The sequence below is a fragment of the Sturnus vulgaris genome, chromosome Z (genome assembly GCF_052056855.1).
Source record: "Sturnus vulgaris isolate bStuVul1 chromosome Z, bStuVul1.hap1, whole genome shotgun sequence".
Taxonomy (NCBI): Eukaryota; Metazoa; Chordata; class Aves; order Passeriformes; family Sturnidae; genus Sturnus; species Sturnus vulgaris.
In genome coordinates, this window is record NC_142283.1 from 61,201,325 (window position 1) to 61,226,999 (window position 25,675).

General features: G+C 36.5%; 2 protein-coding genes across 6 annotated transcripts in view; one reads left to right on the forward strand and one right to left on the reverse strand.

Annotated features, from left to right (window-relative positions):
• Positions 1–462, reverse strand: part of NLN (neurolysin) — a 95,621-nt gene extending 95,159 nt beyond the window's left edge. For all 5 annotated transcript variants that reach the window (XM_088157202.1, XM_088157200.1, XM_088157203.1 and 2 more), the window contains exon 1: positions 281–462. In XM_088157202.1, coding sequence (XP_088013328.1) covers positions 281–312 — 32 coding nt within the window. In that variant the 5' untranslated portion in view covers positions 313–462. The remainder of the gene's footprint in view (positions 1–280) is intronic.
• On the forward strand, positions 370–24,647 carry SGTB (small glutamine rich tetratricopeptide repeat co-chaperone beta). Its single transcript, XM_014881386.2, has 11 exons — positions 370–598; positions 2,286–2,408; positions 7,374–7,477; positions 7,910–7,979; positions 11,714–11,813; positions 14,054–14,158; positions 17,153–17,291; positions 17,378–17,440; positions 19,426–19,463; positions 19,723–19,806; positions 21,252–24,647. Exons 2-11 carry the CDS (start codon positions 2,309–2,311, stop codon positions 21,361–21,363), a joined length of 915 nt encoding a protein of 304 aa, XP_014736872.1. The 5' UTR covers positions 370–598; positions 2,286–2,308; the 3' UTR covers positions 21,364–24,647.
• Positions 24,648–25,675: the final 1,028 nt, after the last annotated feature.

Genomic DNA, 25,675 nt, shown 5'->3' on the forward strand with positions numbered 1-25,675 from the left:
CGCTCCAGGAGCTGAGGCAGCAAACGCCACGGGCTGTCAGGTTTCCTGCTCCACTGTCTGCCCGACCCGGAGCGCGCCCCGTGCGCCCGCGGCAGCTCCTCCTCGGCCCGGGGTCAGGCCCAGCTCCTCGAGCGAGGAACGAGAACCTCCCGCCAGCAGCCGGCGGCTCCGGGCTTCCCGAGCTTCCCCGGCTTCCAGGCCGGCCATGCGGCCCCCCCCGCCCTTGCCGCCCGCCCCCGCCCCGGGCCCCGCGGCTCCACCACCTGCCCTGTGCGCCTACCTGCGAGCCGCGCCCGCGCACAGCGACAGCATGGGGGGCGGCGCGGGGGGCGGGGGCGGTGGAGGAGGAGGAGGAGGAACGAAGGAGGAGAAAAGACCGGAGGAGGAAGGACAAGTGGCAGAGAAGAGAAGGAGGTCGGACAGGAGGGATCAGTTTTGCTCCCGTGCCAGCTACCGCGCCGCCCTCTCGCCGCCCGCGGGCGCAGCGCTCAGCCCCTCTCCGCCGCGGTCCTGCGCATCCGCTTCCGCCGCCTCCACACGCCCCCGCGTCTCTGGTGTCTCGCAGCCGGAGGCAGTGCGGACTCGCCGCATCTCGCAGGTAAGGGCGATGCCTGTCCCCTCAGCGAGCGCAGCTCCGCAGGGATGGGAAGGCTGCGCGCCGCTTCCGCGCAGCGCCCGGTCTGTGGAGCTCTGGGCCGGTGGGGCGGATCGGGCCCCGGGCGGTGCGGCCGCGGTCAGTGCGGTGCCAGGAGGGGCCCGCGCCGCGGCTGGTGCAGAGTTGTCCTTGGGGCCCGAGCAAGCGGACCCGGGCCTGGGAGAGACCGGGAGGTGGGCGTGGGGCGGGAGCGCGGCCCGGCCGGTGAGACCTGCACTGTCCCTCACGGGGGCGGAGAGGGGACCCCAGTGTCCCTGGCTGTGCATCCCCGGCCGCTGTCCCTCACGGGAGTGGAGAGGGGACCCCAGTGTCCCTGGCTGTGCATCCCCGGCCGCTGTCCCTCACGGGGGTGGAGAGGGGACCCCAGTGTCCCTGGCTGTGCATCCCCGGCCGGTGGCATTCCCGGCTTTCCCTGTCTCCACGACGGGATTTGCCTGGTGTAGGTTTGGCCGCACACCGGTTTGCCCCCGGGTTGTGGAGAGAAAATAACGTAGCGAGAGCTGGTCTGGATCTTGCCATTCATTTAATGCTACATTTTAAACCCGCTTTGCTTGGAGAACTGGGTAAGATTGTGCCCTTTTAAATCTAAGTGGTTTAAGGAAAAATAAGTTGGAAAGTTGTGACTAAAATTGTCCTCCAAGTTATATAACTCCCAGCTGATGCTGAATGGAAATCAGACTGAGCCAGTAGTGTCACTAATGGCAAGTATACACTGAGGTCACGGTGTTCCATTTCTTTGTCTAAAGTGACAATAAACTGCTCAGAGCACCATATCACACCATAGAACACCCTTTATGAAAGGATAGCACCGTGTCACACCATAGAACACCTTTTATGAAAGGATAATAGTGTGTCACACCATAGAACAGCTTTTATGAAAGAATAATACCGTTCCACACCATAGAACACCTTTTATTAAAGCATAATAGCACGTCACCCCAGAGAACACCTTTAATGAAAGGATAACACTGTGTCACATCATAGAACACCTTTTATGAAAGGATAACACTGTGTCACATCACGGAACACCTTTTATGAAAGGATAACACTTGTATCATGTCATAGAACATCTTCTATTGAAGGATAACACTGTGCATGTCACACCATAGAACATCTTTTATCAAAGAATAACACTGTGTGTGTCACACCTTAGAACATCTTATATTGAAAGATAACACAGTGTGTATTACACCATAGAACATCTTTTATCAGAGGGTAACACCAAGACATATCATAAAACAACTTCTACTGAAGTGTATTTCTTTATGTCATTATCACAGTGGCTGTTTAATTGGTTTTGACTTCAAAACAAATGTGCTCCTACTTGCAAGTGTATATGTAAATAAAGTGCAAACCATTTCAAAAAAAGCATAAATGAAAAAGAAGTTGCTGAATTATTTTAGCCTTGGTAAACTTTTCTTCCAAAAATGAATTGGAGGAAATACGTGGTTTTTTTCTGATAGTTAGACATGATTGTAGCAGTTTTCTCTAATCCATGCAAATTCACCACTTTTTTCAAGGCACTGTTTTATTGGGCTTTCTGGTGAAGGATTAGGTTTTATGTGTTGTGTGTAATTCTTACTGAGGTAGGGGTTCATTTCCTAAAATGAGAGATTCTGTTGTTTTTAAGACATAACAGAAAACAATTTCAACATGTCATCAGTCAAGCGTTTGGTTTATGCAGTCATCCATTTCTTGAGAGAACAGAGTCAGATGGATACTTTCACTCCAGATGAACAAGAAAGTTTGGAAGGTAAGCAACAAAGGTGCTTTCATATATTTTTATTTATATGTGTATATATACCTATATTTGTGTATGTATATGTATATAATACCTACACGTGTTAAATTCCTCAATGTATAATATCACAGAAAGTAACTGGTGATGTAAATGAAACTGCCACCAAATACTATCTGCAAATAAGATCATGATCCTAATGTTTCTGAGATTATTATTTTTAAGGCATCTCTCATTTAAAAAGTATTATAAAACTACAAATGTGTAGTGCCTTAATTTGAGCAACAGGCATTTTAAATCACATTAGTTGCAGAGGTCTTTCCCAACCTGGACAATTCTGTGATTGTAAGTTAAGCAGTGCTATAAATCAGACACTGTTAATGACTTGTGTATGTGTACCACAGATTGCTGCTGCTTCTTTCTCTCTTTTATGTTTGGTTTCTTTATGCATTTCATATCTGTTAGTAGTTCTGCTGGTTATAGAGGAAGTAAAATAATTACTATATTAGTTTTGGTTTATGAGAAGAACTGTTTCCTGCTTTCAAGGATTCTATGTTATATGTGAGGAAAAAGACATTCTAAGAAAATAAGATAAATGCTTTGCATTTTTTTTTACTTGAGTACTGGCTCCAAAGAATATGTGGTAGTGAATATTTTCAGTATGGCCTGGCTTCTATTATACACCTAAATTCATATGTCTGTAGACATATTTGCTCTGTATTTCTCTATTGACAGATACTCATTAGGTCTTTGTAACCTTGTAGTATTTGATGTTCTCCTTCATACTGCTCTTACTCCTTTTCGGTAATTCCTGGAGACTTCATGTCAGGTGGTATCAGGATGTGGAACTGAGTTAAGTCTTAACACTGCAGTAAGTTTTTCATAGCATCTTTTAAAAAGATCTCTCTACTGTTTCAAGGAGTCTTTGGTTGTGTCCATCAGCCGAGGAGGAATTAGGAGGGAGAAGTCTAGGACCAGTAGTGCAGTTGATCACTGAGTTCTGTGAAATCTTAGGCATGGAGAGACTTTTCTGAGATGCAAAGCAAGTCCTGCTTCTCAGAGGCATAAATTAAAAGATAAACCTGGATTGTGCTTCCTTCTATTATCTATTGGTTGTCCAGTGTAGTTGTTCACCAAAGTAAACATGAAAGAAAGCTTTGTGTCATTATATTCAAAGGATAGTCCCAAAGGAATAAAAGCCAAAAGATCTGGTTTTACATCAGAATCTGGAACATTTTGTACATTTGAAAAGCAGCAGCCATCAACAAATTTAACCTGTGTCAAATTATGATGATGTTTATCTGATGAAAGAAAAAAATGTTTTCGAAAATCATATATAATGAGAGACAAAGAGATTTACTTTTGTTTTTATAATGAAGCTGGTAAACATTGGGTTACAGATGAAAATTTACCTGATAACATGTCTTAGAGCAGCCTTAGCCAATGTGTACATGAAAAAAATCAATTTTAAGATTCAGTTTTCTAAATAAAAAAATATACGAAACCTCAGTTGTGTTTAAAAGCCAATGCAAAATTTACCATTTTGATACAGATCTGAAATCCTATTTTTAGATTTGTGCTCTGCTGCAAGCATGGTACCATATGCTATGTGTTAGAGGATAAGAGGCGGGCAATCTGAAAAATAGATTCATTTTAGTTGTGCAAAATATCTTTAGTGCATGTAGAGTAGCAATAGCCAAGTCTTACTCACTGAAGTGTTTCATGTTAGGTGGAGACATAAGAGATGAAAAGAATTGACTGATCATTTTTGTTGGTACTTTATGTACCTATTTGGTGTCTATGAAAAGACAAAATACTGTATGATTAAGTGACTGTGCCAAGAAGTAATTCAAACAGTTCCCATTGCCCATAAAACAACAAAAAAAGAGCTAGAACATCACAAAAAAATTTAGCCTTTATAAAATACGAGTCTAGGATGTTTTGAGAAAGCAGAGTAATTGGAAGGTAGACCAGAGAAATATATTCCCCTAGCATCTAGAGCAGTGATACAGATCCCTGGTGGTAAGTGCTCAACGCTTTTTTATGAACTAGAAACTTCCCTTCTTCCAAGTTATATTTTAAACTGTGTTAAAATTGTAGTTATTTCTCTTTCCTTTTATAGGGTGTGGTTTCTTTCTCTCTCTCTGTCTTTCCTCTTTTCTATAGCACCTATTTTTGTGGGATTAAAGCAAAAACTCTCTACAACATGTGCAAAGCTGTGATTTTCTTCTTACTTCTATGATTAATATATCGCAACTTATTTCTGTAAGGCAGTGTTTCCAAAACAGGAAGGCAGTGAATGCATATGATACTTGACATGGGTAAGGTTATGCGTAAGATGAAGCAAGATGACAGCAAGTACTAAGGGGGCCTCAGCAGCCCAATTAATGCTCATTATTCAGCCTGCGTATTGGCTATTTATGTTGCTTGGTGATGCAAAGTTGTGTTTGGACGGCAAAAGTCCTGGACCTTTGTGGCACTGGGGGTACAGAGCTGGGTTCCAGCATAGCTCAGGCGCTGGTATTGTCAGGTAGTGAGTGTGTGAGCCCCAGCTGTTCAGCAGGGAAGTGGGCATCTCTATTGTTTTGCAAGGTGGTCACTTCAAACTTCAGCTACCACCTAGGTGGTAGAGCTAATTGGAAGAACAGATAACTTTGGCCTTTGATATCAGACCTAGGAAAAATCCTAGGTGACTAGCTCACATGGTGCATCAAGTCTTTCCCTGATAATACCGAGCTAGCAGCACTTGACAGTGCCTCACTTTGATAAATGGGATAGCGAGGTGCTGGCAGTCTAGCCTCCTGAGCAGCTTTTCAGGCAAAATATAAGTTTCCACTCCTTTGACTTTACTGGAATCATGCTTTTGTGTAGCTTTAAAACAGGTTAGTTACTGACCTTGTCACAACTTTTTATATTTTCTGATTTGAAAATGTTTCTGTTTAGCAGTATCTATTTCTATGTGGGTTTCTGCTGTTGGCTTGCATTTAGCCAGTGGTTATCCTAACCTATTGATTCATCCTATAAGAGATCCTAATTTGATTGTATCTGTGATAGATAGAAGGATTATAAATTCCATTTTCCACTTAAAGGAGAAATACGGGAATTCACAGCACCAACTAATTATTTGTTGAAAATGCTGAGTAGTAATAATACTAGTCAGAATAATTTTGTTTACACATAATGTGCACTGCTGCATTTTGTGAAACTCTTCTTTATCATAGAGATTTGGTGTCATAGATTTGATGCCTCGAGAAAGAGAAGGGATGGGTTGTATTTTAAATGCATGCAAAGCTATGAATTAAGAGAGGCATTTAGAAAAGGGAGTGCCTTTCGATAAAAATAATCTGGCAGGGAAAATTAGTAAGTAAACAATTGCAAGTAGTTTCCTATTAGGTCACATAAGGAAAAACGATACGTGTTATTTCACTGATTTTTTTAAATTGACCTGGTAACAAAAGGTACTATTAAGGTTTTATGTATATTTCAAAATTCAGCATAATCCGTGTTTACAAGAATTAAGTTTTTCACTTAGCAGTTGACAAAGAAGTTTAACCCAAATCCCTCAGTGCTCTTACTGGGTGATTTAGGACCTGGTCAATTTATTTATAGATTATAGGAGCAACTTAGATGTATATTTAGCAGTGTATTCAATTGTTACATGTTATCAACTTTGTTAATGTTATTTAACTTTGTGTCATGTTATAGTGTTTGTTAGAAATTTCTATTGTATTTTTTTAAATTATATCTTCTAGGTTTTACTACCTGTTTTACAAAACTCTTCCCCACCCCCTTTTTGCCAGCTGTGACACAGAAGATAAAAACCGGCCTTACTGTTCTTAACCTTCAGTGATTTTACTTTTCTAATTTTGGATCAGTGTTCTGTTTCATTGTAATACAACTAATAATTCAAATTATATTTATTGTATTAACATTGGATTGATGGGAAAGCTTAAATACCAAGAATCTGCTTTTACTGGTACTTAATTTGAATTTAGATACTCTTGGTTGTCTATAATCTGTGTTAAAACATCCGTTTTTCTGTTCATGCGAGGCTTTATGAAGACCCTTCTTTGTTCCTCCTCAGTTTTCAGTCTAAAACATTTAGATGATACACATTAATAAAAACATTGTACTAGATTCTTGAGATTATAGGGAAAGTAATTAAATCATTTGCAATAGTTGTGGTGGTTTGTAGCCAAAAACTAAGATTGGTAAACCAAAACCACTACATTAATGTAACTCTGTGTGTGAACACACACATATATATGCATGTATATAGACAGAATTTTATATAGTGATTGCCACTGATCTTATTTTGTCGAAGAATATGAGCATATTTAAAACTTTAGATAGGGATAAAAATCCTACATTTTTAGGTTTACTGTGAGTGTATTTGAATTATTGCAGGTTTGGGAAGGCCTTACACACAGATAATGTGAAAGGATATTGCAGATACATTTTTTTAATAGGATAAAGTTTTGTGATTAATACAGCATTTGATTAATAAAGTATCTTCAAACAAATATATTTCATTCCAAAGAAAGATAAGAGTAGTAAGTATCTTGCCTTTATTCTGTACAATAAAGATGAGCCGTTTTCTTCTAGCTGTTATGACACACAAATATATGACAGTTGTGTGCTTTGAGGTGGGGTGTGTGACACATGGACATTCATAGTTGTTTTATGAGTTGTGGTATTTTTATATTTTAAAAAAACAAACTTTGAAAGAATTTAAATTACATTTTAAGTTGGTTTAAATATAATGGCCAAAGTATATGTAGATTGTGTGTATCTTAGGTATTTTTCAGCAAGCTAATTCTGTGGGGATCAGGTAGCCTCTCTTTATTTTTTGATATGTTCCAAAGAGCTGCTTTTAGTAGTTGAATAAGGAAGTGAGTCACAGCTATATAAATAAATTAGTGAAGTTATACTTCTGTTGAGAAACTGGTGACTTATGTTATTAATTTTTTTCCCTGTAAGTTGCAATTCAGTGTCTGGAGACTGTGTTTAAGATTACCCTGGAAGATACTCATCTTGCATCCTCACAGCATTTGATAGAAATGTTCACAAATTCTATTCAAAAGGTAAGTATTTGATTTAGAGTTAGTTAAGTTTTAATTTGGAGTTACTCAGCCAATATGTGGTAAGATTAAATATTGTATACGCAATAGTAAAGTGCTATATAGGTCAAAATTATGTGAAAACTTAAGGAAAATATGAAAAAACCCACATTTCCATAAAAGCTAGCATAATGTGAATCTTTGGGGGCAGTGGGAGGAATTAATTTCAGCCAGACAAGGAAAATTCCATATAGAAAATTATTAACGAGTGGATGCCTCATTCTCACTTGAAGCTTTTTATTCTTCATTTAAGCATTTTGCAATTCCCAGAGATAAATGCCTGATGTGCCTGAGGTCATTCATAGTTGCTGATGCTTCTCACTTCTTTCTGAAAGTTTTTGATAAAATCAAGGCTTATATATTAAAGGAAGAACTTTTGGTTTTTTTCCCATACAGAATGACATGCTGCCTCTCTCACGTTCTTTACCAGAAGGTGTTGTAAAGGCTGACCAACTGAAGGATGAAGGTTTGTAATAAAAATAGAAATAAATTGCCTTATGCTCTTATTTGCCTTATGCTCTTATTACATTTTTGCATTATTGTGGGTAGTGATAGTATAGCAGCTGGTTACCACACACCCCACAAAAAAACCTTCAGCTTATAGATTGTCCAGTGATTGCTATGTTGTAGGAGGGCTAGGTGATTTGTTCTGTCCAGGAGCAAAGGAAATAATGTTTATTCTCTTCCTGGCTCTAGAAGTTGCTTAAAATCTAAGGGGATAACATGTAAAGCTGGAAACATTCCTAAGTAGCAGAAGCTTTAAAGAATGAACAGCTATTATTTGCTGGTTTTGCATGGAATTGTTATACAAGTTTCTGCTGTTATTGAAATGGGTATGTGATGTCAAACATTTGTAAAAAACTGACCCAACAGAAGCCAATGGAAAAACTGTGAACTTACTAGGGTTAATATTTCACATATGTGAAATTATTTGTGTGCTTTATAAAAATTGCAGACAAGCTGTTGTTTATTTTCCCCTTGGCAGCTGTTATTGCTGTTCTGTGAGGGAAAGCAGCTGTATGCACTAATGCTGCCTAAGAAGGAATCCATGTTATTTCCCCACAAAAAGAAGGGGAGGGGAATGGAAAAAACATGTAGCACTGATAACTGTTATGAATTGTTACAAATTGATGCTTTATGAATCATTTATGAATATTGTTTGACCTGATAGATTTTCAGGTAGTTGAGTTTTATAGAAAATGTAAGTAAACTTATAATTGCAAGGCAGATGTAATCCTCTCAAAATTTCCATAATAATGTGGAAGAAGTTCTACTGTTTTTCAAAATGGATTCCATGTCTCTCTTACTTTAAAAGTGGTCATCTGTAATCATAAATGCAATCCACTGCTGGCTCTGAAAATAAGTTTTCCTAGTTATTAGAGTTGTTAGCTCTTTAATTCTAAGGATGAGAGCTCAAACATGGTTAGGTCACAAGTGAAAATGTGTTAGTCAGTTGTAACCTACCTGTTGGGCATGCTGGCTTTTTGTTCTGCTGTTACTGCCAACTCATAGAAAGTGAAGAATAGGTCTCAGTATGGCTATTGAACCGCAGGAATAGTCAGCAGTTTGCAGGTGTGGGTGTTATAGCTGTTTTAAATCTGTGACTTCAGTCTTGCTATCTTTCAGTCCACAAGGGTCTGTGAAATAGACTGAGGAAATGAAATTAGTGTGTGCTATATGTTAGTCTTTGTGTGGTTTTACCTAAGTAATTCCACAGCTCTACTGAAAAAATTGGAAGGGTCTAAACTTTAATGAAGGACCAATTAGAGTGTCATCTGTCAGGGGCATTAGTAAGCAGTTCTGAACTGCCTGAATCGCCTTTGGTAATTTCCCATAACAAAATTAAACTTAGTTTCTTGCTTTCTCTGTTGTTTTGATCCTCCACATGTTCACACACATTATCTATCACCACTATCATGCTTTTCAGTTATAAGTATTTTCTAACACAGATTAGGAAATAAGTTAGATAACTTGGGGAAGTCAACTTGATGTGTATCTTCTATAATATCATAATTCTATAACTCTGATTTCCTCATTTTTATGTGTATGCCCTTACTAATGGATTGACTTCCCTCATCTTTGTGGCCACCAGCCTGCTCCTCCTCTGGTCTCAAACCAGCCCTAATATTTATAGAAATTGTCTAATGAATGGCAAAACAGAGTCAGGGAGCTGAATTTTCTGTCTTGGTAACCGGGAAGTAATATACCCTTCAGACTACTTGCCTAATAATACTTGAATTTACTTGCCTAACCTTGCATATCATTTGACACTTTGGCTTAGTGTAAGATGTGCAAGAGCATAGATTATGTGCAGGTTTGTATAATGTAAGAGCGGTAGGAAGATCCTGTGTTTTATTACCACAGCATAATTATAACAATAAGTAGTATTTTCAGTTTAGGGGACACATGTTCAAAAGTATAACAATTTGTGTAATTTTTTGTCTTAAGGGTTTTGTATTAAAATAGAATATTATCAGAAAATATAAAATAGAATATTAAAATAGAAAAATATAGTTGCTTCTCCTTATCTCAGTAGAATTAGTAGATCTAGCTATTTTTCTGTTTTCCTTTAGCAAGGTTGCAGCTGGAGAGAGAGATAACAAGAAGGATATGCACTGATACTATCTCCAACTTAGCCTTGTACCCTGGGTCATATTCAGACCAGTATCAGAAATTCTGATAGTCATTGATGGCATTTTTGCTTTAAAGGAACACTAACTGCTGCAATCTTGCTGAGTGCAGCTAACTTGCAAGGCTTTTTTGTCTGACAACATAATTTAGTGCACAGATCTTTAGCTTAGAACAAAGGGAAGCTGCGTGAAGAGTGGGCCTCTAGAAACAAGAAAGATATTGTTACGTTCTCTGTGTATTTTGAAGGTATACATGCAAGTACAGTTTGTTTGACTTCTCACTCGAAGGGACTGCTTACTATAATTACAGTCTAATATAGCAGTGTTAGAGGATGTGATTTTTGTACAACTTTGATGATACTTCATTACTTAAATCTTAAATCTTTGTTACTTTTGTTCACTCAGCTCTCTGTGTTCACAAATGAATGCAAGTAAAGTTTTTTTCAGTTAGTGCAAGCACTGAGGACTTGCTCCACAGTCTTGCTTTCTCTCGGAGATAAACTGTTGCACTGACTGAACTTTTCTAGCCTTTGCTTACGCAGTTACCTACATCAGTAGTAACTTATTGACCTATCCCTTGAATTGTTTATTTTAGGAGAAGGTTTAAATATTTGGCTGAAATACAAGAAGTCAGTGGAAGTCTATAATTTTCCTGACCATTTCTTGATATTTCTAGGAAATCAAAGCTTCTGTAGGGTCTCGCTGGCCAAAAATTCGTAATAGCAGGACCACAGACAAGTTTGGGCACTCTGAACTAGGATTTTTTTACTACTCTGTCATCAGGAAGGAGAGAAACTACCAAGATAGCCTTGTGTTGGGGACAAAATAATGTGTAAGGTGTCTTTTGCTTTGAAAGACCTTAGTCCAGAATTTTCTCTCCATAGAGAAGTCACATAAATGTTTCTGTTTTTTTTTCCACTGGACTTAAAACATATGAAATGTGAAACTTTGTTACAGAGGAGCAGTTCTAAGCTTCCTTGGTGAGAAATTTTACTTCTAAATCCTTTTAGATTGCTTATGCTATACATACTTTTTGTTATCCTAATAAGTTAATTACGTAGTATCACAAAAATGGGGCTTACGTGCTTAGTTTTACTTTTGTTTGATTTTTTTGTGTTATTTAGATAGCTAGAAGCAAGTTGTTTGGACATACAAGAAAATGAGATTACAAAATTAACATAGCATATTGGGCTTGCAAAGATAGTTAAGACTGATGAATCTATACTAGAGTTGAACAGCAGTTAAAATGACACTTTTCAGTGAGGTGATCTTTCCTTAACAGCAGAAACTAGCTGGAAAATCTGAAATATCAAGATGAAAAGAGGAAGGTTTCTCTGATGTACTGCAATGTACATAATAAACTTCACTGACAGAGTAGATATTTTTGTTTGCGTTATTCTGTGACTTTTCTGTTTAAAAGACTGTATCTCAAAAAAGTGCAGTCATAACTCACTTATATAGATGCTAGAAAGTAGTTGCTCTGTTTCTTTCATACAGAGCTGTCTTATCTAACTACATAATCTCATCTAATTACTTAAGAGCTTTCTATAATTTTTATAATTTATTTCAGGTAATAATCATATGAAGGAAGAAAATTATGGTGCTGCAGTGGATTGTTACACTAGGGCTATAGAACTGGATCCAAACAATGCAGTCTATTACTGCAACAGGTAAAACCAAAATGATGCACATTTCCTGGACTTTGTTAACATTATTTTAAAGATTAATTGTGAAATACGTCAAAGTAACATGAGGCTAGAAACCTATTGTTAGATTTGTAAAATTAGAGTGAGAGCAAGTTCATTCAGCCTACCTGTATCAGTTAAAATGGGCTTTAAAATTGCTTACAACTCTTCAGATCAGGTATTGTGTGCGTCAGGTTTTCTATATTAAATCATAATGTAGGCTGTGATTTCCAGCCTTCAAAGAGTAGTAAAAGCCTTTTTCTCTGATGTTCTAGTGACTCAGCTGCTCTCTCTATCTCCTCGAGTACTAGCTACCTCTGACAAAAAAAATTATCAAGGCAGGAATACCATTTTGGAGATTGCAAGCATTTTGTAAATACTCAGTATTTTCATGTGTGACCTATTGAAAAATAACAGTGCTGCTGTTAGGTTTTCTTATCTAATCTGTTCTTTACCATCATGAATGAAGAAGACAGTGATTTGGCAGCAGGTAAGCTTGGAAGGGCATGTTAACCTAGTCACAGCTGTCTGCTCTTGCAGAACACTGACTGGAAAACCAGCCCAAGAGCAAAGGCAGTCTCGACTTTAGGCATTACTGGAATGAGCCCACCTCTAGAGGGCCTCCATTATTAATTTAAGGATATAAGATATATTAACTTAAGTTCTGTCAATCTGGCCTTGTGGCACTGTACCCACTGGATTAAGCTATTTTGGAAGGTCTGCATCCATTGCTCCAGAGTTTAGTTTGTGATAAATGAAAGATTCAGTGTTTAAAAGCAAGTTTAAAGAGAAAGGAAATTAGGCAGTTTGCTAACATTTTACATATTTAGGGTGGCAGTTCAAAAGTATAAATCATTTATACTCCTTGTGAAACCTGATTATGAGTCATTTTATGTGTAACATAAATATCAGACCAGATTCTAAAACTTCCCAAAATCACTCAAAGTTTCCTCAGTAGGGGCTTAAATGTCAAAGTTGTAACTAGCAAGAGCAGAATTGTATGTAATGATTTAAAAGAAAACAGGAGTTGTTTGGAGTTTTGTGGATGATAGAATATTTCGATAAGTATATACCTTATCTTAAGCTTGTTTGGGAGTCATGGGGACATGCTCCTTTCAGTGGGATTGCTTTTTATTCACAGCAGTGCAAAAAAGGGTGGGCTGATAAGCCCTCAGAATTTTAGATGGCCATGTAAAACTTCTTGTGAATGAGGAAAAATGTTTTCTATTCAAACACGTGAGAACAAGCATTGCCCGCAGCTTTTATTTATAAATCTTCACTGGCATCTGTGGAGTTGGAAAACTGTTAAACAGCCCAAAATAGATAAGTAGGCCCATTCAGAAGACATTTTAATCAAAGTCAGAAAAACTCATGCAATTTCTGCTAATCACAGAAGAAAGGATTCTTAATAAAAAAAGATATATGCTTTATGCAGTGAAAATACTAGAATTTCCACTATGTTTTTTTTAACCAAGGAAGAATAAATGAGAGTGGCTTGAGACCTTTCAAATTGATGAAGGTTTTGATTATTAATGTGTTTCAATGTCCTTTTTAATTTGGTCAGTTCTTTAATCTAATTGTATTAATATCTGCAACACTTAGTATTTCTCCAATACAGAGATGCAACTGTAATTTAGTAATGCACAGGTTATTGAGAAATGTTATTATGATTTACCTACAAGCTTGAGTTGACTTCTGAAAACCTGAGCAGGGAAAAATCACAGCATTCCTCTGAATGGCTGTAAAACGATACTTATTGGAAAATATCATTTGTGTAAAATATTTCTCCTAAACAGTGATTTTTATATAAACTACTACTTGACAGTTTCACTTCTTGTAATAGATTTTATGATTTATTTTGTGTGTAGTCATATGCTGTATCTTAGACAGTTCCTTAGAATTATTTGTCCTTTGTGTCCTCAGAGGTGAGAGTGCATGTTCTTCAAAACTGTAGTGCAGCAACATACATACTTATTAACCTGTAATTTTTGCTTGTCCTCCTTTATTAAAAAAAGTTAAGCATAGCCTAAATTGCAAATGAAAAGTCAGTAAGATTAAATAAGTCACAAACATGTGAATATCTAGGCCTGGGGTTTGGTTGTTTTGTTTTGGGTTTGTTTGGTTTGGTTTGGTTTTGGGTTTTTTTGTGTTCTTTGGTTGGTTGGCTGGCTGGGTTTTTTTTGACAAAGGTTCACTTCCTTACCATCTCTCTCTCTCTCTCTTAGGGCTGCTGCTCAAAGTAAGCTCAACAACTTCAGGGAAGCAATAAAGGACTGTGAGAGTGCCATAGCAATAGATCCAAAGTACAGTAAAGCATATGGAAGAATGGGGTAAGCTAATAGAAATCTGAGTAAACACTGAAGACTCAGGTGTATATCACCACAGATCATATTTCAGATATTCTGAAATAACAAAAAAGATTGTTTTATTCACTTACAGAACATTGTTGTGTAAGTACAGCAGTTTTCTGAAGATGACCCTATCAGACTGTCAGCTCTTTTTATGTGGTTGATACCAGCATTTTCATCAGATTTCATCAGTTTGCAGTTTTTCAATTTATCAACTTGTTGGATTTAGTGTAGGAAGTAATGATGGTTTTTACTACCTCCTAAATAGTTACAAGTAATCAAAAAATTCTACTATTGGAACACTGAATCTGTTAATGATGCTGGTAGAGAACAGCATTCGGGCTTCACATGAGCAGCAATAAAGCCTTAATTTTTCTGTTCAATAGCTCTTTGGAAGCAGATATTTTAGGAAGAATAAGCTAAGTCTCTTTGGCAGGTTTTCTCAACAATGTCTGAGAGATTAATTGTATAGCCTGCCTCTTGAGGGTGGTTTTAAGTGGTACCTGAAAACAATGTCAGGAATGCTGTAAGAGGCTGTTCGTTTCAGTGAAGGGCCATTCTTCCAAGATGTCCAGCTTTGCATTTTCAGTAATCAAGTGCCTTGTGGTAGTGGACTTAATGCTACATATGGCTTTTGAGGTTATATCAGTAAATTAAAAAATACTTGGGATTGTTTTTGAGTCTGTTGGCACAAAATGGCTCATGCCATGTTATTAAAATTTAGTTTGCAGTATGGAGTGGCCACATCCAAACAACATATTGCTAAACTGCATTGGTCTATATTAAATTCTGAACCATGCCCTGAAACTGTCTGTGATAATTCTTGTTGGCCTAGGACAAAACCATGCAGGGGACATTTATTTAAAATTAAAATATGGTGGAATTCTATCACTTTAAAATTTTACATAATACAGTTAATTTTACTAATACCAATCTAGACTAAGGAGCTTTTCAAATTATGAATTAATTTCGAAATTTTAGATTGAATTGGTTGTTGAATTGGTTTTATTTCATTTAACTCTCTTTAGATTGTTTCTTCATATAGCATAATCCAAGTTCCCGTGATTTCACTGGTATGGAGGGATGCTGCAGGCTGATTTAATTGGAGATTGGAGGTTATTTGAGAGTACTGGGTTTAAGACTAATGTTTCTTTGATACGCACTGAAAGTGGGATTATTCTCAGGCAATCAAACTTCTCTTTATTTTATTGTCTAGTTGTTAATAGAGGACATATTTGGAGCTGCAAGACATTGCTTAACCCAGCAAATGATTACACATTTGGCATACGCTGAATGAGAAAACTGTGCTTGTTTAGTAATAAGTGAAAATCCCACCCCCACGCCCCCAGTGTAGAAAACACCTTCTCAACAAAAAGTCCTTTGAAACAGATGTGCTCTCTGACTGCATTATGGAGATACCAGTTTTTCTCAGACTTTGACAGAAATTTTTTATGTCACAGAAAGATGGAGAAATGCCACAAATATACAGAGATGGGAGCAATTTTAAAGTGGAAATATCAGTTAAAGGTATTTCCAGCATGATCCTGAAAGACCACTTGTCAGGGTAGGGGGTGTGAGGAAAGAAATTGTCTACTGTTCTGACTTCTACTGTGCTTCAAGAAACTTTCTCAGTAAAATACTTTTTCTGCAAAAAGCACTATTGCATCACAGAAATAATGGATTGCATTACTTGTCTGGTCAAAAACTATTTTGGCAAATTAATGGGCCAAAAGGAGACTGTTTTTTATGAGGGTAAATGAGTTAAGAGAGAAAACACTAATAGTGTGTGGGTTCCTCCAGGAGCAATATTGGAAAGTCCTGAAGTTTCATACTCTTACTGAGAGCAATGACAATCACAGATGTATCTAAAACGTTGAACTTGTTTGATGACATGAAACAAAAGATCAAGGTCTGTTAGTGTGCATAAGCACAAGTTTATCAACCCAGGCTGTATAGCTCAGCATCAGAAGGTGAACTGAAGTACTAGATAGCTGAATGTAGATTATACAGGTATTTTACAAAATGTGCAAAAGATCAGCTTAGTTTTTTGGTCAGTATAAAATGAAAATACAATAGCAGATAGAAAAGAAACTGCAACCGGATGAACTTCGGGAATAGTTCAAAGAAATATGATATTTTAATTATAGCAGCTAATCAAATAGGAAAACAAATACTGCTTAAAAGCAGTACGTCTGTCCCGTGCTCTCATGGGCTGCTGGAGCAGAGTATTTTTCAAAATATTAAATAGGCTTCCCTGATACAAGGGTTTCTTACAGGATTTTACAGATATTACTACTATGCTGTATAACCCATTTGTCATGTTGTTGAAGTACAACATGTGAAAGGAGAACCTTAACATTGATCCTGAGACAAAAATCGATTATGCTGAAACTTATAGGTCCAGTATTTTAAAATAATGATAATAGTAATTTTCATATAAATGTATAAAGACAATATAATTATAAAACATCTTCTATATTCAAATATTTAATATACTAATTATTAAAAGTATTAGTTTTTAAATATATATATATAAATAATGTATTTGTAGGTCCAGTTTCTTAACATTGCATAACTCATATTATGAGTATCTTTGCCCTACTTTTGTAAGTTTCTAGTTAATCTCTTGGGTCAAAAGAACTGGAAAAACCACTTAGAGCTTATGCAAAAAGTCACAGATGCTGGATCCAGCTTGTGCTCTTAAAGTGACTAAGTCACTTGATGATACTAAGGAGTTTTTAATGAAACTTGCATATATATGAAACAGACAATGCAATATGCATTTTTGAGGGATCCCCCTTTTCTGCAAAAACAAGTGCTTATACTAAGCAGTAGTACCACAATAACAACCTGTTTTAATTAAGTGGTTAAGCTAAAAATCAGTTGTGAGATACTGTTTTACTTAGAACAGAAGTTGTATCATTAGCTTTTGATGATCATTTTTGTTCTAACCAGGATTTCTTTATTTCACATTAGGTTGGCTCTGACCTCAGTGAATAAGTATCAAGAAGCAGTTACCAGTTATCAAAAAGCACTCGATCTTGATCCAGAGAATGACTCTTACAAGTCAAATTTGAAAATAGCAGAACAGAAACTAAGAGACGTGTCCAGTCCTGTAAGTTTGCTCTGTATCTATTTATTTACAATAGTTTTAACTGGGATTTTGTAGGAAACTTAGCTTCAATTGCAATTTGTTTGTAGACTGGAACTGGACTGAGTTTTGACATGGCAAGCTTGATAAACAATCCTGCCTTCATTAGTATGGTGAGTATATCTCAAGGTTTGCATCATCCTATTTTAAAAGCTGATATTTTAGGAAGAACTGTTGTTCAATAACACAAGCAATTTTAATGATTATTATTATAGCAATGTTTTATTACACTGAATTTCTACATCATCATCATCTACTGAATTTTCTACATCATTTTACACTCAAAACAGGAAGTGAAGCAAGTATCTTCAATAATGCCTGTCTTTTTTCCAGTTGCTTCTCCATTACTTATAGAAAACAACACACATAGGTTATCTATGCTGTTTTTATGTATGATATGACAGTAAAGCTCTTATCAACAGCATGATGAAAATTTCTTCAATTCTCCACAGAGCAGTTAGCAATGATACCAAGATGAAAGTAACTCCTTCAGGAGAACTACCCAAGACCTTTCTGTTATTACGCTTTCAAATTATCCCTAATAACCTTAAGATTAAAAAAATTAATATACATAGCATACAGTGCATTCTTTTATGTTCCATTCAATAATGAATTGTTTATTTCTCCCTCAGTATTCTTTTTTTTTCCCCACATGGCTTTTGTAGCTAAATGTAATTAATTAATTTTGTAGAAGGGAATTTGGAGAAAAATAAATGAAAAAAAAACAAACCCCGAACTCACTTCCTTTAAAAAAGAAGTTAAAACTTTACAAGACCTCTGGTAACTTCATTGGAAACAGCACATTTCAACCAATGCCTTTGTGTGGAAGTGTGGTGCATTCGAGAGATGCATCCATCTGGTTTGATAACTGGGTCCAAATTATAATAGAGACAGTAGGCAAGGAAAGAGGGAGCAAGTTCTCTGATGGTATTCATGATTAAATAGCACTGGAACTCTGTGTACTGCTTCTCTGGCCACATGTGTACTTAAGACAACCTGTGTCTGTTTAGAATCAATGATGTAGGGAGCTGGCTTTGGGGAAAGGATCTTTTACATTGTTTCCCGAAGGTGCCTGGTGAAGTAGATAGAACATTTATCCAGGAATAAATGAGATATTTTCCGAAGGTGTAGTTGTTTTTTTTGGTTAAGGTGAAAAAATTGTCTCACTGTCTGACCTTGAGAAAATTGCTTGTAGCTGCAGTTTTTGGCCCCTAAACTAAAGCTTATTATTGATGGAAGAAACTAACCCTACACTGAGCACAGAACTGACCTGCATGTGACATTTCATATCTAACTACTAACTACAGAAAAAAGTTGATTTATTTTTGAGTTATCTATGTATGTCGATATATTGATGATATCTGATTTTTGTAATATCTGTAATGAGAGTTAAGAAGCACATACTGTGTTTTTTCTACTGGTGGTATATTCATACACTGATTCCCTTAGGAATTGCATTGCTAATGTTGAAAAATCATGTTTTTTTCTATAGTATCAGTCTGTAGACACTCTTACAGTATGATAAATGCAATATAATTTTAGATATATCTAATGAATGAGAAATTTAAATAGCCTCATGCTTACTACAAAGTAAGAAGATATGCAGTTACCAGAGAAGATATATGTTACCACAAAACCATGCTACAAAGTAAGTCCAGGTTTGATCTGAAACATTTTGTGGCCATAATCTTAACTGTTAATGCCTGCTACTAATAATAGTTGCAAAATGAATTTATCCAGGCTGAGAAGCAACAAAATACAAACTTTTGTCCAAGAAGTCCAAAAAGTCCAGTACAAAACATTTGTCCTTGCAATTCTTCAATGTTTCATTTGTTTGTTCAGTTTTCTGGTAGTGTTTTTTTTAATGACTTGTCATATTTTTAATGTCTGAATCTGTAACCACTACTTTTTCTTTAACACATAACAAATCCGCTTCACTTCCATGAAATACACTGCTGCAGTGATTCTTTTTGCTCTGCATGTAAACTTAATTTAGTTATAAAACAGAATGCAGCATGTGGTTTTTTTCCCATGTTTTTCTCAGTGATAGCCGAATAGTAAACGTTTTATAATTTCAGCTGTATGTTGTCTATTCTAGGCAGCAAGTTTAATGCAAAATCCTCAAATTCAACAACTGTAAGTATTAAAACGGGATACCATTAAATCAAATGTATTTAGATGCCTAAATTAATAAAAAATGTATAGTACATATAGCTATATTTTTGAAATGCAGATACATTACTGAAAATATAATTCTCTTTTGCTTACTGTAAAAGTGTAGTTTCTTCTCCTTGCAACTTAATTCCTCTCAGCAATTCAAAAAAGAACCGGGGCTTATTGCTTACAGTAGAAGTCCCTGCACACCCCAGTACTAACACTGTGCTAACTGTTCCAGGATGTCAGGGATGATGTCAAATGCCATCGGTGGCCCTGCTGCTGGGGTTGGTGGCCTTTCAGATTTGTCCAGCCTGATCCATGCGTAAGTAAGAACTTCATGGTTTTAACTGTCACATTTGTAGTAGGATAACCGTGCAACATCTATTTAAAAGGGTGCAGTGTCAAGTGAGTTATACCATGGTCTACTCCCACCATTTGCTATTAAAACAAGTAAGTCGAAGACACATTTTCCTGGACCTTGTTTGTTTGCTCCATACATTTCCATCAACTGGAATGACTGAACTGCTGTGTGCTCAGCTTCACTTTCTGGTTCTCAAATGTTGTTATTTTCTAATGCCACTTACTAAAAACATTCCTTTAAATCTTTTAAGTAGTCCTACGTGTGCTTTCAAATTGTGTGGATAAATATACTATCTAGTATCTCAGATACTAGTTAGGAAAGCTACAAATTTACTTAGCACAAGTCAAACCAATTTCTGTTTGGCATCCCTCTGTTTAGATAAGGAATGTTTCAGGAAACTCGGGATAATGAAGAATACCTTCACAAAAACCAGGACCTAAGGCTTTTATACTATAATGATAATATCCATCTGGAAGAATGTGCACAAAAACATGCCATTGGCTTATATGCCAAGATCTCTTACAGGGCATACAATTTCATTTTATTTCAGCATTCTAGCCAATTCCAAACTATTTTTATGTTACACCTCTTCAGGGCAAAAGTCATTTATGATTTACGTCACAGACAGAAATGTCTCACTGCAAAAATCTAGCGCTATTTTCACAAAAAAAATGTACTACACAGACATTTATAAAGACGTAGCTTTCCTTTAACCTGCACTGTAGTATGAAGGAGTCTTGATAGTTTGCTACTTGTACAAAATGTAGAAGTAACAGAGAGGACAAGCTAGGCTTCTAGTGAAGTCATATTTTTTTACTTATTTGTTTTTTATAAGTAAGTGTTATGCTTCTCTTATACATAGAATTAATTTCCCCTATTAATTTAACTCTTAAGCTACAACTGTTACAGATGTAAGATCTGTTATTACTAGTCATCCAAGATACAAAAATTTGATAGTATGCTTGCTTTCAACTAATGACATCTCGTTTGCAAGTCGGCAGCTGCATAATGTATTTCTGGAACCGTTAACATAAGGTTGCACACCACTTCTAAGAGTAGTTACTTTAAACAGTTAGAGTGGATCCTCTCAAAAAGAAGGGAATAAATCACTGGAGCAGATGTGTTATTTTACCATAAAAGGTAATATATTTTGTAAGGTGATACTTTTCTCCTCCATGTTATCAAGTAGAAGTAATAGTACTAAAGAATGAAAATAAATTTATGATGATGATCCTATTTGGAGACACTTTAACCAGATAAATTCATAATACTGCAAATACCTTAACAGTGTAAATCAAGATATCTTTAATCTTAATTTTAATGTAATGCAACTTTCAGCTGTATTGAGATACCCTGTTTTCTTGCTGCTTTTGCTTGCTGATTTCACTTAAAACTGTTCAACACAGGGGGCAGCAGTTTGCACAGCAGATACAGCAGCAGAATCCTGAGCTCATAGAGCAACTGAGAAATCATATCCGGAGCAGATACTTGAGTGGCAGCACTGAAGAACATTCCTGACTTCAAGGAGTCATGTGAATTGGAATTATATATAACCCCCAAATGCATACCATAGTTAGTAGCAAAAGCACCATTGTAACTCTTCTGCTTGAATAGAAGACAGAAAATTCTTTGTGTGTGTTTGCAAACAAGAATAAATCTGGTAAACCGATCTCTTGCACATAACTTGGAACATAGCGTTTATGTATAGTTACTCCTCTGAAAATTAATACACTGAATAGGTGGTTTATTAAAATCCTCAAGTCCAAGTCATTTCAGTATGTGCATCAGATTGACCTCCGGGACTACTAAATGGGGAGGAGTCTTGTACTGTGCTGATCTTGCCTAACAGCTACTTCTAAAATGCTAGTGTAGAAGACATGTTACTTCTATGGTAAGAATAATGATGGCTGTATGTACTCCTTTAAACAGTATTGAAATACTGAAATATTGAAACAATAGGCCCACCTGATGTGCCCTTTTATAATGAGCATTAAGTAGTGTTGGAATATAAGAGTGTATTTACAACTCATGTTTGAGAAGTCTGTTTCCTTAATCCTGTGAAGGGGCCTTCATGTGTAACAGGAAATACTTTTCAACTTCATTGGGCAGAAGGGAGGGAGATTACTGCAAATGAAGGAGTACCACACATTGTAGAGAAAGAGAAGACAATAGTTCTGTGTAGGATAATGCACAGAAATCAAAATGGAACTTGGCTTGTGAAAATAAGGAGAAAGTTGTAGGCTTTTCTACTGCCATGTATACCCCTCACATCATGATGGTAGCCCTGGAGGTCAGAATTGTGGCACTATGTTCCTAGGCATGGCAAGCTGTATAACATTCCGTATGTATGCAGTATTTAATATAAACTTAAAATTCTTAACTGTAATAAGCTGAAACTGAGCCTGTGACTGTACAAATAACTAGTACTGAAAATTTTAAAAAAGAACTGCCTTAGAAGGATTCTTTTTTTATTCTTGTGTGATAAATCACTGGCTTAAACAATTGGGGATTTTTTTTAATTACACATATCTATCTAAAATTATGATTATATAGTCAAGTCGAAAGATTTTTTGACTCTATAGTTTCTTGCTCAGTTAATATTACTCTTGCAAGACTGCTGCTATTCTGTATGTCTAGTATGTTAACTTTTTTTACTCTGCTTATTGTTCATTGCTGCTTTCTGATACAAAGTACACTTGTTCTTAGCCCAGGGAGGCTCTCAACACACTTTCCTCTTTGTATAACTAAACTAATTTGAGGAGCCTGCTTTGATTTCTTAGACAAAGTGATCTCTCACGGCCAGTTAGTCTGGAAGGAGGTATGTGGAGGAGTAACAGTAGACTCCCAAATGGAGAAATGCACAGGAACTCCTGAACCTTTATATCCAATTAATCTTGTGCTCATAAAAGAGCTCCTCCAGCAGAAGCAACTGCAAAATTTGGGGCTAAGTAATATACTTGATTCTAACAAATTACAGTTGTGCATCTGTGGTATGAACCTTACCCTACTAAACTAGACAGAAAAATGCAGTTGGATCCAAGGAGAAATGAAAGGAATTGGAGAAGACACAAATCTAGGAAATCCAAATGATTGTCTGTTGAATAAAGAGGTAAAGCTTAATAGATAAACAATTTTAAGACATTTCATACTTTATTGAATAGCTTGCCTATGTACAGCAGTAAAATGCTTTTTAAAATTCTCAAGTTGGTGTAGCTGCTTTCTTCAGGCTGTAGAGATACTTAAGCTTTATATTAAATACATTTTCATGTAACAGCTTCTGACTTAACATCTGATGACAAGAAAGAGAATCCCTAAAAGGGTCTTTTTTCAGAGGTAGCTCAGATCCTGAATCTAATCCATTCAAGGAAACTTACTTAAGTTCAATTACACTGAGTAGGACAGGAATACCGTTTAGAAGGAAGAGTTATGGAGGCTCTGGGTGGGCAACAAAAACTGTAGAGGTATTACTTGGAATAGTGTGTTGTGTCAGGAGGGAAGCATTGCACCTAGTATGTATCCTAATTGTCTTTCATATCTTCAGCTGCTCAAAGTGTGTTTCACTAACTTTCATAGGAGGAACCAAAAAATCCATGGCAGACTGGACAGCTCTGCCAATATCTCTACAAACTCATTCTCACTTTGCAACAGTAATCCTCATGCAGTTAGTTACTTTTCTGCTATAAGACAGAGTGTCAATAATTTCATGAGAGTTCCTTAAGAACTACAAAATATGTTAACATCCAAAGAGGGCAGAAGAAGTTGTGTACTTGTATTGTCAAGAACAAGCTCCATAGCTTACTGGATTTATGGGGAACAATCCCCAAGGTTAAATGGAATGAAGCTTTGGTTATCTGAAAAACTGCTCTTGAAGTCACCTTCATGGAGCTGTGCTTTTCATTTCACATGCTACAATATTGTTGTGTTTAGGTTTTTACTTCAGATAATACAGAGTATATATTAAAATGTTAACAGCATTAGCTAGGCCTTCAGGAATGTGCCACAACTGACTGGCACAATTCTTTACTAGTAAACATTCTTTGTTTCTTGTATTAACAGAAAGGGCTTTATTGCCTAAACAAAAAAAAACAGTGAAACCAGTAACAGGAGCTGTCATTATATGCTTTTCCACGAAACCATGAACAGAGAGATCATTTATGCTAAGGTCTGCTTTTCTTTGAATTGCCTGGATTGTTTCAGTCATGCAATATGTCTTAATCACAGGGTATGGAAGGAATCTTTTCATGTGTAGTAACTGCACTGTATTTTGTGCTAAAATTTTTCATCTTGCTAGATAAAGTGGTAAACCACAATCCCTGTAAATAGTGCTTTAATTTAAGGTCAGTTGCAGTTTATCCCTTAACTGAGCAAATCTGTATTTACACCTAATTGGTTTTGTATCATTACTGTTCCATCAATGTGTAAGTATGATAATTTGTTAGAGAGGAAAATATTTTGCAATCTATTGTAAACTCCTGTAACCTGCTTGCATGGGAGTATATTCTTCTAACTGTGATCATAAAGAAACCTAATGAAATATTCAGCTTAGAAATTGTTTCAGTTGCACTCTTGGTTTTGTAACAAGTGCAAAGTAAAATCACTCACGCATACTAACATAGAACTAGCTCTAACTTTGAGTAGATTGTTTTATGGCAACAGAAAATCATACTGGCATAATGCAACTTGTCTACTATTTCTGTCTCTCTCCTACCTCTTACTGCCATGTGGTTACATCTCCTTCAATTTGTGTAGTCTAACTTGAAGATACATTCTAAATAAAGTTATATACTTTTTTTGTCTCTACAGTTGTGGTTTTCTGGTTTAATATTTTAATGTATCTCAAGTAACAGGCAAATTGCATTCTTTAAATATCTATTCATGTTGGTTGGATTTTATCACATAGGCAGGACACATTTCTAATTTACTGTTCTATGTATGGACTTAGTCCCTCAATATATGAAGCTGGTTCCAATATTTTAACACTGAATACTACACTTAAGATTTTACACATGGGAAGCCTTAAGTAAAATAGTGTCAAAACGAACTATAAAGTTGCTACATGTCAACATAATATCTGAGAAATATAAGCTGCTGATTAGAGAATTTAACACTAGTTTACCTAGTGTGAAACTAGGAAAGACAGTTGCCATTTTATCTATTAAATGGCTGCCTCTAGGTGACAATATGATGATATTTCAGCCAAAAGTATTTTCAGTTTTTGTCAAAACAAAGCTAAGGAAAAGCACTTGTAGTGCTTTACCAGGCCCTAAACTTCTTGTCGTATATGCTTAGAGAACTTGATTGAAGCCAGCAATGAAGGTTGGTTTTTCAACTTATTTTTCTTAAAAATCTATTTAAATGCCTCTTGGAAAGAATAATTGTCCACACTGTATTTTAACAATAAAAACTACCTGACTTCTACTATTTTAGTTTTCAGTTCACTACTAATTGAAAAATAACATGCCTGTTCACAGCATGTCCTGTATTGCAGGAATGCACAATACTGGTTCTGACTGCAGACAATTGGAATAGATTTGGTGTATTACTTCCTCTTCAAAGAGTGAGTCACAACCAACAGAGGCTTTGGCTTATACTCCACTTCCCAGCTCCTAGTGCCAGCTGCACTCTTTCACCTCATAGCTTTATCAGGTTTTATTTCCTATGGCTATACATGTACCACACAAATACACTGCCATGCCCTTTTTTATTTTTTAATTTGGATTACAGGAACTTGTCTGTAGAAGGTCAGTTCATTTGAACTGAAGCAGTTTTGTCAGAGCCAGGATTTTAAAAGGGTTTAAATACTTTAAAAAATTAAGATGAGAAAAATAAG

Coding starts and splice junctions, on each gene's coding strand:
- SGTB (XM_014881386.2), top strand. CDS start 2,309: ATGTCATCAGTCAAGCGTTTGGTTTATGCAGTCATCCATTTCTTGAGA. Junction 14,159..17,152: donor AAAGCATATGGAAGAATGGG/GTAAGCTAATAG, acceptor ATTTCACATTAG/GTTGGCTCTGACCTCAGTGA. Junction 17,292..17,377: donor TAAGAGACGTGTCCAGTCCT/GTAAGTTTGCTC, acceptor ATTTGTTTGTAG/ACTGGAACTGGACTGAGTTT.